Below are 14,749 nucleotides of genomic sequence, written 5' to 3'. Positions count from 1 at the left end.
ATGCCAAATTTCTGCTGAATAGGTTAAAAGGGTGAGGAAGCCTCTTCGGCAGCCATCCAAGCGCAGAAGACCTGCATAACATTTCTGCTGAATAGGGCCCTAAAGACAAAAAACAAAACAAAACAAAACAAAAAAAAACATAGGAACCTTGAAAAGCTTTTCTGATTGTGTCGCTTCTTATAGTGCTTCAGATCTCCAGAGAGACTTAAACATTTTTTTTTCAGTGCAGTTAGGCATCCTTTGAGAGGTGCTAGTGGCATGGATGATACATTGTTACTAGAGAAGAAGTCAAATTAGGTTGTTATATGTAAAAAAAGTAGGTCTTGATTGTTCTGTAAACAAGGTCCATTTCTTTATATCAATTACCAGCAAAAGTTAACCAAGATCTTATTTAAAAAACAAAACCAAACCCTTAATCCAGTGTATAATGTTTGGTATTTCCATGAATATATTAAAAACATAAATTACTTTCTGCCTCCCTAAAACTGAAAGGAGCAAACTTAACTTGCATGTTGTGCTTGACTTTTAATATTGGTGTTTCCGAGCCCTTTTCTAGGATTTAGTGCATGCATGTTGATCTTGGTTTTGTTCAAAAAATTTTTCCCAACTTTTAATGCCATATGGAGGAATATTCACAATTATAGTAATAGGGAAGTAAGAAATAAAAACCTTACCTCTACAAGAGGATGCCAGTGAGCAATGGGTTTCCGAGGATATGAGAGCATTTCGTTCCAATGGTCGCGACCTAGACTTTCTGCATCGTTGCCTACTTGACATACTCCAATGACCTCATTGTGACCTACACTGTGAAAATGTTCCATAATATTTTTTTCTTAAAATTTTACCTTTAGAATCATACAGTTTACATATTTCATTAGAAACATTAATTGCAGAATTTTAGAAATAATTTTTGCCTGAAAAATAGAATGAACTTTAAAATACATAGGTTTGCTCTTTGCATTTCCCACTGATTAGGATAATTTAGTATTTTCCCCATTATAGCATACACTGTGTGTCTGTATGCATTTGTTTCTTATTTCTGCATGACAAACATAAAACGTTTATTGCCTGTGTTCTGTGATTAGTTACAAATACAAGTAAACTCTAAGCCAGTGGTTTAGAAATGGAGGCACATGTCTAAGTTAGCGTAACTGTGCACAGACAGAACATCAGTATGTGGACTATCTGATTCGTGTGTTCAGTTATTTCAGTTCATATATGCAGCTTAGTTTTGTCAGGTTTGGATGCACATCTATATTTTTAAATTTATAAAAGAAATTCTGCCTGACGATATGAGAAATTTTAGTCTTCTACCAAACTCAAACTGAATTTCCCATTTATTGGGAAGAAAAAAAAAGGTGACTTTGTTTCTAGATGCAAATCTACTGTGCAAGATTTTATAAGCCAATAGATGATGTTACTTTACAGCTACAGGTATCTCACCGGTCATAATCCATAACAGCTATCGACAAGTTAATTTGGTCAATGTTTTCGGGAGGGACGTCAAAGACTATGGCTTCATTGTAAACAGGATTAAGGGTATTCCTCTTGGTGGAAGTTTTTCTTTTCTTTAGTCGCCTTCCTTCACACATTAAAGAAACCTTCACGTAGGGATCTGTGTGGATCACAAGAACAAAGTTGGTTTTCTTTTGTGCTTCTTCAGCAAACATAAATGGAAAGTGAAGGAAGAAGCCTTCTTGTGTGCCCAGACCTGCTTGCAGAATTATTCACCTGGACCTGACTGGAATTTCAACTTCTTTATTAACACAGAATGCCTGGGAGGCAGTGGAGGTTTGCAGGCTTTACCTAGCTGACTGCATATAATGAACGGTTTAGGTTCAAGAAGCTCCTTGTTGTGTACTGACTTCTCAAAGGGCATGAAAATATCCATTGAACCATGTTACACGTGACTCTTTTATGCAACAGCCTGTGTATCAGCCTATTTATAACAGCCTGATTACTTGTTCAGATCTGTAGGATAGACAGAAGATGACAATATTTTGCACAGTGGGATTTACTGATGTATGGTTATATATAATTCAAAGTGTAACAATTAGTGGCTTATATTTCTCAAGGTAATTATTTTTAAACTCCTGAATGTAGTAAAAAAAAAGCTGTCTCTCTGTAGCTCCTTTCTGTGAGCTCTACAACTCCCTGTTATTATTTAAAAGGAATCTATGAACTCTTATTGAAATTACTTTCTTGTTTTCTTCATCAAATTTTGAAAAGGTTGCCAAAAGGTGTCTGGGAGACACCTTGGAGACTGTCAGAGAGGGTCAGTTGTGCCATAGATGTAACAAATATTCTGCTGTACAAACAAATTCCCAGTGTTATGAATGCTGTTTGGCCAACTTGTGCTATTCTGAATCACAGTGGCTTTAGAAATAATAACCTTGTAGTATTTCTAAGAGCAGATTATTCTAAACTATTTTGCAACTGAGCAAACTAAAATTATTAATTTATCAGAAACTCCTGTACTCAAGTAACACAAAAAATTGCAGCATAAGAACCCTCTTCTCAAGAATCATTCTGGGATTTGACAGCGCTAAATTCTGTGTTTCAGGAGGGAAATGGGACAGAAATCCACATTAAGCATTAAATTCATTCCTACCTGATGCTCCTGTGATATCCATTGCCTTTAAATTTCTTGCCTTTATTATTGTAATAGTTAGTCTACCAGCTGTTGGAAGGTAGCAGAGTGAAAACATCAGGTCACCAAGATCCACATTGTCCTATTCCAAAGAAAGAGAGATAATGTGAAGCAATAGTAACAATTTTCCCTATCCATAACAGGAGATAAAGATAAAAAGATACCTTTGAGGATATACAGCGAAAGCGGAATTCTCATTCTGAAACATATCCGGAAAATCAGGCATTCATTTGCATACAGGGTTCAAGTCACTACACTTTTTGCTAGACCACTAAAGTTCTCAAATGTAAATGCAGTTATAGTTTCTGTCACTCAGTCTTGGAGATGCATTTCAGTGATGAGTTACAGCATGAGGTACTGGAATACCCTTGTTCCGTTTTACGTTTTGTAGTGGTTTGCATGTAACATTGACAAGCTGCAACAGCCTTTTCTTCTGGTCGGCAGAAGGATACCCATGGAGAGCTTCAGAGAGAAAAACATTGGTTGTATAGGGAAAGTTGTATGCAGCTCTCAAGCTTGCATGGGACTAGATGATCTTTCGAGGTCCCTTCCAATCCCTAACATTCTCTGATTCTGTGATAGGTGTGAAGTCACTACAGTAATGGGGCGATCTCCACCAGGAGTAAGGACATTCCTTCCAGTGACTTGTTCAGACAAGCTCCCTCAAGTAGGCTTACCGACCTGTTTCGTTGATAGAACGATGGCAAATCCTTTTCCTCTGTCAATGGCACCAGAGTTTCAGAAAGGTAGTAGAAAAGGAGCTAATCCTGTTTGCAGTTACCAAGCAGCTGTTTTGGTTTGTTTTTTTTTTTTTTTAAAGGAAATACAGCTCTTTTACTAAAAAAAATACAGTGAATAAATGATTGTATTAAATGATCTCTGAGATTTGATTTGCATTTTTTGACTGAGCAGTTAACTGGTACTTTCACAGACCTGACTCCTGTAACCTAATATTTAATTCTTGACTGAAAAAAGTTACCCCATCCATCAAATTCAAAGCTACATTCTGGGTTTTATAGGGAAGGGAAGTACCACTGTTGCAGAATATGTGTATGTTGCACTTAGCTTTGTGCAATAGCTTCTTTCCTTTACCAGGTTGATTCCTTCTGTGTCAGTCACCAAAAAATGAAGGGTGGTAAGTGAAAATAACTCGAAACAGCACCTAACAAATTAGTGTTTGTCTCTGAGCTAGCTACCCTACAGACCAATGTCCCAAGCCTATACAGTCATTTTATGTAGCTTCATGAGATCACAGGAGAGATATGCAGGACAGGAGGAATTGCTGTCACAGAGTTGTAGAAAAACGTTATGTTGGAAGGCTGTCCTAGAGGTCATTTGATCTAACCCCTTGCTTAAGAGATGCATCTTCTCTTTAGTTCTCAGCTTGTGCAGGGAAAAAAAAAATCACTTACATTCATTCAGAAATATTTACTTTGCTTGTGATGTTATTGGAGAGAAATGCTATCAAAGAAGACAAACCATGATATTATGAGCCCTTTGTCAGTAATAATTAGCTTTTAACCCTGATCTGACTTCATCAACTATAGTCTTTTCCATTCTAAAGATCAGTGTTTCATGGTAACTCTAAAGCTAATAAAGATTGTCATGATATCAAGATAGCTGATGTGACTCACCCTGTTTAGTGTCTCTTGATGGCTCATATTTGGAAGCAGACCTGCTGCAACAAACTCTGTGCCACTGACTCTAACTGTGAGAGGATCAAAGTGCTGTTTGAGAAGGTGATGCTGTAAGAAGTCCTACTGGCTAAAGTGATGTCAGCACATCCAGGAGAAATTTCTCTTGGCTGACACCTGCACTTAACATTATAGGAGGACTACCTGATCCTTGAAATCTTCCTAGTGGTCAGCTGGATCTTGATACCTATAACCTCAGAAACAGGAAGCAAAGATTTCACTTATCCTTCCCAACAACAGCGTCTAGCATTGAAGTGTACTTCTGAAGCTCTGAGGTGCTGAGATTCATAGCTGTGGAATTCTCTCTCGTGCTGCAACTCTGAGAGGAGCAGAATTTCATTAAACATTTAAAGAAATTATTGAGTGAAGCTACTTTTTGCCAGTTTGGGGAATTTGCCACTGTCAAATTTTGATTGAGAGGTTATTTTTCAGGAATTGGTCACAAACTTTAGCAGAATATAGCATTGTAGAGTTACTCAGCTTTTCCCTGACCATAAAGAAGCCTATCAGGCATCTCTTGTATCTTAAGGCACTGTCAACCATGGCAAAGTCATTCTGTATTCAACTCCAGTGCTCCGTATGGTGACTAGGTAGTTCAGTATGTGAGCACTGTAAATGCTTTACAAGAGTTTCCATTCCAGACTTGATCATCCTGAATGAAATCTTTTATCAATTCTTATCAAGAAGTTCATAGGTAAATGAATTACGATACAATTCTTTCAGATACAAATTCCAAGAGAAATATTAACCCTCTGCATAAATGAACTGGTTGGGAAGGAGTGGATCAGATTTGTTGAATGCAATGTTAGGAATTATGTCATAATATGCTTGTCTGAAAGCTTTGCATTACATATGAAAAATAAGCATCACCTACACTGTGATGTAAGTGTTTTTTAGCAAATGCCTCAGTGACAATACTACTTCATTAATTCTTTTTCCAAAATTGCACTGGACATTATACAATAAAACCATTGTTAAACTGGAAACAGAGCCTGTAATTTCTTCATCTTTTTCCAGTTCTAAAAGTTGTAGGTATTTGTAGCAATAGATCACAGATAATTGTGAGATTCAGTCTGTTCGCAGGTCGTGCTAGTAGTAATCTAACCATGGCAGTCTGAGAGCATCATTGAAGGCAAGATTGCAGGCAGCAGCAGGAAAGAGACATGCAAATCCTTCTCTGAGTCTGAAACAGAAGCTCTGTCTTCTCACATTTTCATTTTCATTTGTAAGGAATTAACTACTTCTCCATAATACTTGTAAATATTTTCTTAATTTTGAAAAGACATTATCTAATGGTGAGCCATAAGCAGTGCCCTGGCTAGTCCCCTCTGCTGTCCCCTGTTATCTGTAATCGAAGGGCAACATTTTTGACAGTTCCAAACATTGTAAATTTTGCTGTTGGGGCTTCATGGTTCAACTTAACGAGTACCACAAACCCTGACTGCACCACAGAATTTGTGTGTGTGTGCTCATCTGGCTGGGTAACTGCAGTGGAGCAGAGAACATGCTCTAACTGGAGATCAGTGGTGTCACAGTCATGACCGTTACAGCGAACACAGGTCCGTACTATAAACTCATTTTCCTAACAGAACCAAAGTCTATGTAACGGAGCACAGAGAGGATTATTTCACATCTTCACTAGTTTAAAATCACTGAGCCACATGACTTAAGCCATGGATTGTCACTAAAGGTGTACTGTATTATCAAGAAACAGCTTTAAGGAACAGAATTAACAAGGATAGAGGGTAGGAAGGATTATGCTTCTGTTTGAACTGAATACTTACTTGTTACTATGTATGTTTGACATATGTGGTGATATAAATATTACACTGCCAGAGACATTTTTTAAGATTCCTGCTTAGGAAAAGATTTCATAATATTGTAGGTTAACAAGTCATATATTTTGTACATTCCAAATTTGTGTCTGACTTTAGTGTGGTAGTAATGCCACACTGTGCATGTTACAGTGCAACCGGCACAGCCCTAATGTAACGAGACCAAAAGGCTAGTTAATAGTATTAGTAACTTTAATAAAATATTCAGAAGATATTAGATTACAATAATATTTATATGAGAATGGCCTGTATTATTTTTTTTTTTCAGCAGGAAGTAAATTGTAAGAACTGAATAAATATGCTGTAATAAACATACCTAAGGTCCAAGCTCCACTCCTATTGTCCTCAAAAAACTGTCCACGTTCAGAAGAATCATAGAATCGTGGAATGGCCTAGGCTGGAAGGGACCTTAGAGATCATCTAGTCCAACCTCCCTGTTATGGGCAGGGACGCCACCTCTCGACTAGACTAGGCAACACATGGGGACCGAGCGGGAAGAAAGCACTGGCTCAATTTTTAATCTTTAACCTGCTCATTCCTGTATTCTAAAAAAGGTAAACCCAGATCGGTGTCTCCTCTGCTTTTCCAGTGTCCCAGGCTTCAGCCTCAGACTTAGAGGGATGGCTGAGTGCCTCGGTGATGTTAGCTGTGCCTTACAGTGACCCACACATCCCTTCTGTTTCTGATAATTCTGCCTAGATTTGTCTCTGAGCCCTTGTTCTGTTAATGCAGTCCTGTATTCAACAGGGCACGAGCATAAAGTTTCTTCCTTAAAAAATTTCCCAGTGTTAACCTGGGAGAGTTAGATGTACTCAATACTGGATAAGCAGTCAGCTAGTGAGTTCAAACAAGGTGTAAATCACAAGATTTGCCTGAAAACTGTATCTTCACAAAGGGAATGAATCTCTTCTGGAATCTCAACATAAAAAAGACTCTTTCATTGCTTTTAGGAGTGTGGAGATACAACCTCCCCCATATTATGTTTCCGCTTTCTTCCATTTCTGATTGAAATACTTGACATATCCTAAAAATTATATTATTTGAATATTTTTCAGTGGCTTAGAATAGAATCATAAATTCATTATGGTTGGAAAAAACCTTCAAGATCATCAAGTCCAACCATTATGTAACTCTACCAGGTCCACTTCTAATCATGTCCCCAAGCACCATATCTACACAGCTTTTAAGTACAACTGAGGATGGTAATTCCGCAGGCAGCCTGTTCCAGCTTCTACCAGAATGTTTATTTTCCCAGAAAATATTTCTAGTGTCCCCTTTGTAAAACTAACACAAAATGAATATATCTTTTAAAATGCTGAATTCCAATAGTAATGTTAATAGCTTGTTAGTCTGTAGTCACACAGTATTCATAGATTTCAAAATTATTAATTATGTTAGAGATTAGCCTGCAGGATAATTCACTCCCTAGTACTGTGTCAACAGCTCCATGCTGGTGCTTAGGTGAGTATAACTCTGCATATTAAACAGGGAGATGTGTAATTTTAAAGATGAGAGTGACAGTGGGCCCTAAAATACCTTCACCTTTGGTTCCTTGGAGGCTGTGTTAACAAGCTCAGACTGGATCAAACCTTCTCAGAGAAACCTGTAAGTTACCTGGTAGTTAGTGAGTTTCTGACAAATTGAGATAACATTTGGGATCAGATTTCTCCTCTTCCTTCTCATAAATACATTTGGGTACAGAAAAAGGGTATGGTAAAGCACAGAAAACAGGCAGCAAGGGATGGAAAGAAACAAGGCAAATTGTAGGTTACATCTTCTGCTTTTGCCTCTGGTCTAGAAGAAGATGTACTGTTCCTGACTTAGGCAATCACAGGTTTTGTGCCCATTTCGTCTGAAACTTGCGTTTTGTATTTCTGGAGCAGACAAGCTGTGATAGGCGTGCCATTACGCAGTGCCTGTGCCGCTCTAATTAAAGCATATGTCTCAATTATACCAGGTTCCTCAGTTCCCCATCTAGAAAAAGACAGACAGTACTTGTCTACTTTTATAGTATGTTGCAAAAATAACGCTGATTATGGATAGTGAGGTGTTCAGAGGTATTTCTATGGGAGCACTTACAGACAGTGATGCCCTTGCTTCTTTCTTTTAAAATTGCTAATTTTGACAGAGGTTTTCAAGACACAAGTGATTTCGGCGATTTTATAAGTTGTTATAGCTATATAAGAGCTGTACAGCTCAGGCAATGGTAACTTTGAATACTACCTGCTTTAGCAGTTAGACATGTCTCACAAAGGTCACTAGAAAACAAAAATAGCAGAGTTTTTGTGAAATGGGATGATATCATTTGAGCTTCTAAAGCACAGAAAGGACTGATTACTAGTATTTGATTAAATTCTATCTTGTTTTTTCCCTATTAGTTGTATTTTAAGTAAAACAAAAAATACTTTCCTACTTATTTCATAATCTTTCCTAGAATTAATGGAATTATATGTCTGTAATGCAAGACAAATTTTACTGTACATCATTCTAATATTTGATAATACAAGGTTTTGAATTTTGCAAGGATTTATTTTCAAAGAGGTTCACTCTTATGCCAAGGTGACGATAATTTAAGTATACAATGTGGATGCGTTAAGTTGAAATGAATTAAAAATACTTTAAGAAGTGCTATCTGCTTTTGCGGATATAAATTCATTAAATTGTTTATCTGTGTTGAGAAGTATGAATTCAGATTTGAGTGATATTAGTTCAGTTTAGGCACATGTTCAGGACAAAAATATCATACCAAACAAATTTGAGTCTAATCTGTTTGGCAATGATAGTAAGTCTAAATTACCTAACATGATGAATTCCTGAAGTTAGCTCCACATTTCTGAGAAAAACTCTTTAGAAAAGTTTGATTTTAATTCAATTTCCATAACTATAAGAGTGTCAGCTGCTTTCTCATTACACATTTTAAGATCAATTGAGAAGATATGACTGGAAAATTCTATTTTCATGACATCTTAAAGAAATGAACTATACTAAAGCAGGCATTTTTTAATGCCTCAATCAAACTATATCTACAGAGATATGATTAAGTAAAGTTTGTGGAAAATGGGAATGGCCTATCTTTTACAGTACATCAATGCCAGTCTATATTTCATGTTTTAAGTTAATTTGCAGATTGTATGATTTTCTCAGTGCAATTTAATTTTTTTGTGTTTCATTATCTTAATTTCTTTCTTATGGTTTTCTTGAAAAATTGAAGCAAATAAGTAATGAAGCTTTTAGAGTTAGTTATGCAAACATGAATCATATTTCGCTTAGGAAAGATTAAAAAACAGTTCTGAAGTTTGGTTTCACTACAGTGAAAGAACTTAAGAGAGCTGAAGTGTCTGCATGTACTTCACTCTGGATTTTTTACTGCTTTGGGTACAAAATATAATTTTCATGTCAAGTCAGAGCCTGGCTATCAGCTTTTATGCCTATAGAACTGTGCAGAAGCTAGACTGATGGGATGCACAACAAGTTAGGATAAGAAAGTGTACTCTTTCCAGAGGCTTATCTGTGGCACAGCATTTGCAACTTAGCACACATTCATAAAAATCCTGGACCTGAGAGCTTCTTGCATGACTAATACAGTGAAAAGTATCATAAGCTAAAGTACATAAGCAAAAAACCCTCACAAGGGGAAAAGAAAGCGTCTAGGCCAGCCAGCCAACAGGTGTTGCATATTCTAATTTAAAAAATATAAAAATCCTGACAGCGAAGTTCAACTTTGCTGCTGAGAAGTGTGTAGTCTGATTTTTCTCAGTTAGGATTCATATTTGTAATGCCAGGATGACACCACAACAGAGTTCCTATTGCCTTTTCTCTGAGATATTTTGGAGCTCTTTATAGCCAGACAGACATCTTGCCTGACAGACCAATTCTGAATACCACAACTTTGTGCTGTACTTTGCAGGAACTGAAAGAAGGAGTAATCCCTTCCTGTAGACTGGGTCATGGAGAGCCACTATGATTATCAACTCAGGGAGTTTATGTTCTTATTTTAACTTACTTGTAGTTTTGCCTATCATCTTGCCAACTTCTATATAAAGATAGCATCAAAAGTAAAGTAGCCAACAGATAAGCATATCGTCCATCTCCACATCAGAGCCTGAAGGTCTTGTAATATGGATTTTGGATTTTTTTCTCTCCTGTTTCCATCACCCTTTTGTCGTGACTGCTTTAAGGCAGATCACTGCAGTCCACCTAACAAGAATTCTCCAGACATGACTTTTTGTTGTGCCAGTCAGTCACGGTAATGTAGAATGTGGGTAGTTGGAGTCAAAGGATGCTCTTTTCGCCTTCATGTTTCAGAACAAATCTCATTAGAGTCTTTGAGAAGAACAGACATGTAACTTGCTCTTACCACAATGTCCTTACTAAGTCAAGTGCAGAGGCCTTTTCCTGTAGGCAGTCAACGTACTATCTCTCTAAAGATCCAACATCTCCATTGTCGTAATTTATATCCTATAAATAGGATTGTGGTGATTAACTGAAAGTGCCTTTCCAATTGGTTAGCTGCATATTGTCCTGTTATCTGAATGCATTTACAAAATGTATTTCTTCTTCCTGAGTCATTTAAGACTTATTCTGTCATAAGATCCTTACTTTAAAAAAGCCTCAATTCAGTAAAGATAAACTTCATACATATACTTACTTTTAAATATATACTTAAATATTTTACTGGCTATGAATCCTTCCCATAGATTTTCAATTACCAACAGCTAAAGTGCTTTGCTGAATCTGGGCCTAAGAGTGAATCTAATGAATTATCCTGTAGCTACTGAGATAGAGATAATGTCTCAATTTGTTTCAAACTAAATTGATGAAGTGGGGAGATAGTCTGAATTGAGCTAATGAAAATTAGTAGAGATATGATTGGAAAAGCTGAAGTCTTGTTTATGTGTGTGTGGCCATGTCAGAAGTTGATTTCACAGGAAAGACAGAAATGAGGCATTCTGAAAATGAAACTTCTGTAGGAAGCTAATATAAGTAATTTTTAACTTCCTCATCAGTTATTAACAGGTTTTGTGAAGAGAGTTGTTTCTGACAGCTTGCTAGATGGCATTGTTGATCAGAGAAAGAAGTTAATTAAAGTTTCTCCTTGTAAGAATTGTTCTCAGAAAACTATTTTGTTTTCTTGACTTGTTACTGCTTTTTTTCAGTTCTTCTATGACTTGTTGCTTTCTACAAAGCACAGAGTTTGGTACAAAAAAGTCTGCTCTGCTTCTTCTATTCCAGGCATTGCAGGCTGCATTTTACCATTTTGATTGTTCCTGAGAGGCAAGGGGTGCATGGATGTGTGCAGGATAGGGAATGCTTGAGAGATAAGGAAGATCATTGCACCTTCCTGATCTAATATTTAAAAATGAAGATGTCATAACCTGTAGGATGTGAGTTTACAAGTAAGGTGCTGACAGATTTGCTCCTTCTTTTCTTCCAGTATATCCCACTTCAATGTGTCCTGCCTTGTCAATGTTTAGGGGTTGCCACCTTTGCTATTGTTCTTCAAAAGTCTTTTGAAAGGGAAGCCTCTTGAGCATGAGTTTGATTTCAGAATGCAGAGTACTTCAGCACAGAGCTGACTCAAACTTTCCCCGCTGCAGAGAAGGCAGTGGTGCTTTAGAAATGTTGGCAAGCTTGGGAGCAGCAATGAAATGTAAATTGTTCTATACAGGAACAGATGTTTGGAGGGCAACTGTCTTCTCATAAGGGAGAGCTTCAGCTGGGAAATGTAAGAGTTTTGATGTTAGGTGAAGATGGTAAAATTGCAAGGACAAGGAGGTCAGGCAGACAGAGGATGCCTCACAGAGGGCAGTTTCACAAAACAATCTAACATTGCAGTCTGGAAAAACGGGCAGTAGTTTTCCAAAGTGAGGACCAAAGCTTTTAATGTATGTTTATCAGTATCTGCTGGGTCAAACCCAATAGTTTTTCAACAGGCTGTAGTTGATTTGGATCAGACCTCAACTTTTTGTGAAGTACTGAGACCAAAAATCCAGAGGTTAATGGCATTGTAGGGCACAGTATCTTACCGTAGAAGCTAATCGAGATGTGCCAACACTGCTAACTTAAAACTGTGGATGAACATCACACAGATAGAAAGAGATGAGAAAATAACCCCTCATAGTTTCAAGGCTAAACACTAGCTTGTTTTAAGAAGGGAGGCTAAACTACATGTTAATTTTTCACTGTCTCTAGGCAAATGAGTGCTTGGAGAAAATGAAGCAGCAAATCCATTCTAATGCATAAATTTATTTCTACCATGAATTATTTGCCAGTTACCTCTTGCTTCCATTTTGACATAATTTGAAAGTAATGTTTAATTATTTCAATATCCCACTAATAATGAAAATCTCAAATACATCCAAGAAAAATTGCAAGGGAGGAAGCTGGTTTTAAGAATAAGTTAACTAATCAAATTTAATCCAAAATGTCTTGCCTGTTAATATTTTTTCCTAGTGTGTTAAAATGAAAATGTCAGTTTAAACTGAATGGGTATGCAAATTAATGGATTGGCCTTTCACTCTACCTTGAATTACAATGGCTGCACGTGATCTCCTAGCTTCACTAAAATATCAAAAGATACTCTGACTTCTAACCTCACTCAGTTATCTGTTCATGTGCAGGGACTGAAAGCAATCGGTATGTCAGGGCCCTGCTCCCTGGCAGGGGCGGTGGGGTGGGACCATGACAGTGAGGTCCTGCCCAGCAGCACCAGGGTCCCCCACCGCTCCTGGGGTCCCAGCCCCAGGGAGCAGCCAACCCCTGTGCCCGGTGCTCACTGTCTTAATGAAGGATAAATTCTCACAGAGTGGCCATTCTGTATAAAAAAAGCTAATAGAGATGTGCTGCTGAAATGAGATGCTTTAAAGCTTTGGGCCCTACTAACAGTGAACATATTCATTATATTAACATTAGGTGTTCTGCACTCAGGCTTAGCACAGTATGCAAAACGGATAATAAAGGTGAATTTTATAAATCTGAATCTACTTTTAGTCTAAGTAGAGGTTTGCTCTACAATTGTGTTTTTGAAGATGCTGATACAAAAAAGAAAGAATTTGAAAAATAGAAAGGTAATGTCAGATTCTGTGTCTTTCTTGCCATTCCAGAGCTCTTCTCTAAGATATGTTTAATTTTTTAATTTTTGAAAAAATCAGATACCTCTTGCTGGATTTTAACATCTCCTGTGTATTTTCATCCCAGAAACCACTGAGAATATTTTGTACTTTTTTCTGGTAAAAAGTAGCTTTCTGTCTAGAGCTGCCTGGTGAAATCCTGTTATCTTTGAAATTCACTTGGTTACTATTAAGTGGTGCAGCAAATACAAAAAGTTGACTTGTGATCTGTCACCTGTATGAACAATAACATTGGTGCCCTGCCAGACTCAAATACACCATCCACCAGAAGTATCAATATAAGAGGAATGATGGAAAAGGATTGTTTTGGCTTAAAAAAATGTCTGAAAGCATTCAACGTAACCTTCCCTTAGACTGAAACACAACTAGATTTCACAACATGGATTTTACTCATAACAATTCTCTATAAAATTATCCACTTCTAACAACAGAAAAGAATTCCCATATAAGTTTCATTTACATCTTAATAATTTATTTAAATGGGTCATATAGAGAAGGAAATCACTGCAAATTTCAAAGTGAATTAGCCAAGGTAAAGAAACTACTTCACTGCTAGCAATATTGTGTTAATGGACTGGGTGAAAAGGTGTGCGGTTGTACTGCTTTGATTGTCATTGCAGCACAATTTTAATCACGAGTTAAATTGATCACAAGTTAATTTTATATTAAATTTAATCACAAGTTAAAATGAAGAATATAATCATGGATGCTAAGGTTAATACTGCAAAACATGTATATTAAATAGGAAAACCCCCTTAATCTTCAGTACTGCCAAATTGTCTCATTTTACACCATAGAATCTCTCTGGTTTTCAAATACAAAAGGAATTAAAGTAATAGAGGGAGGAAGAAAGAATTAGCACAACAATAAAATTATTGATAAGAAGACATTCCAGAAGTGTGAAAAAGAGGACTGCTTTCATCCTTTATTTCTCAAACCATGCTACAAAGAAAACTTCACATTTGAATCAGTAGACAAGTTGTGGGTTTGATGGTTCTTCTTTCTTTGGGCTGGGGGTGAAACACAGGACAGAAGGTAGGCTCTTCTGTTTCCTCCCAGAGATGCTACTGACAATTTTGTAATAGCCTGCTATGTAAAATTTACTGATAGGCTGTTCATATCTAATCCTCTCAGGGCAAACCTCCCTGACTCACCTCCTGAATCAAAGCTGTGGAACCTGTGATGATGTAGCAACAAAGGGTAACTTTTACCACTCCTCTCAGACAGTGCCAGGAACATTTTGGTGTTTCTCAGTATCTTAATTGCTGATGCTACTCAAAAGCTCAAGCAAATCCAGCTACTCTCTTTTCTTCAGAGAGAGTTCTGGACTATTGCCATTAGTACACTTAGGCTATGTGGATCTGGTGAAAGAGAATTTATGCTGTTGCTGTGTATCATTCACCTACCTTGCAAATTAAAAGGATACTCTAATCTTGAAGC

General features: G+C 37.1%; 1 protein-coding gene across 1 annotated transcript in view; it reads right to left on the bottom strand.

Annotated features, from left to right (window-relative positions):
- The window catches only part of SYT9 (synaptotagmin IX), a gene marked incomplete at its 5' end in the record, with an annotated part of 31,682 nt that overhangs the window by 2,569 nt on the left and 14,364 nt on the right, over positions 1–14,749 (bottom strand). Inside the window, 3 exons of the mRNA XM_009869389.1 lie at positions 675–804; positions 1,444–1,615; positions 2,612–2,732. Of these exons, the coding sequence (XP_009867691.1) occupies positions 675–804; positions 1,444–1,615; positions 2,612–2,732 (423 nt within the window). The remainder of the gene's footprint in view (positions 1–674; positions 805–1,443; positions 1,616–2,611; positions 2,733–14,749) is intronic.

The sequence above is a fragment of the Apaloderma vittatum genome, unplaced genomic scaffold (genome assembly GCF_000703405.1).
Source record: "Apaloderma vittatum isolate BGI_N311 unplaced genomic scaffold, ASM70340v1 scaffold5560, whole genome shotgun sequence".
NCBI lineage: Eukaryota > Metazoa > Chordata > Aves > Trogoniformes > Trogonidae > Apaloderma > Apaloderma vittatum.
The sequence above is the reverse complement of the archived record's forward strand: the minus strand, read 5'-3'. Positions and strand labels throughout refer to the sequence as shown.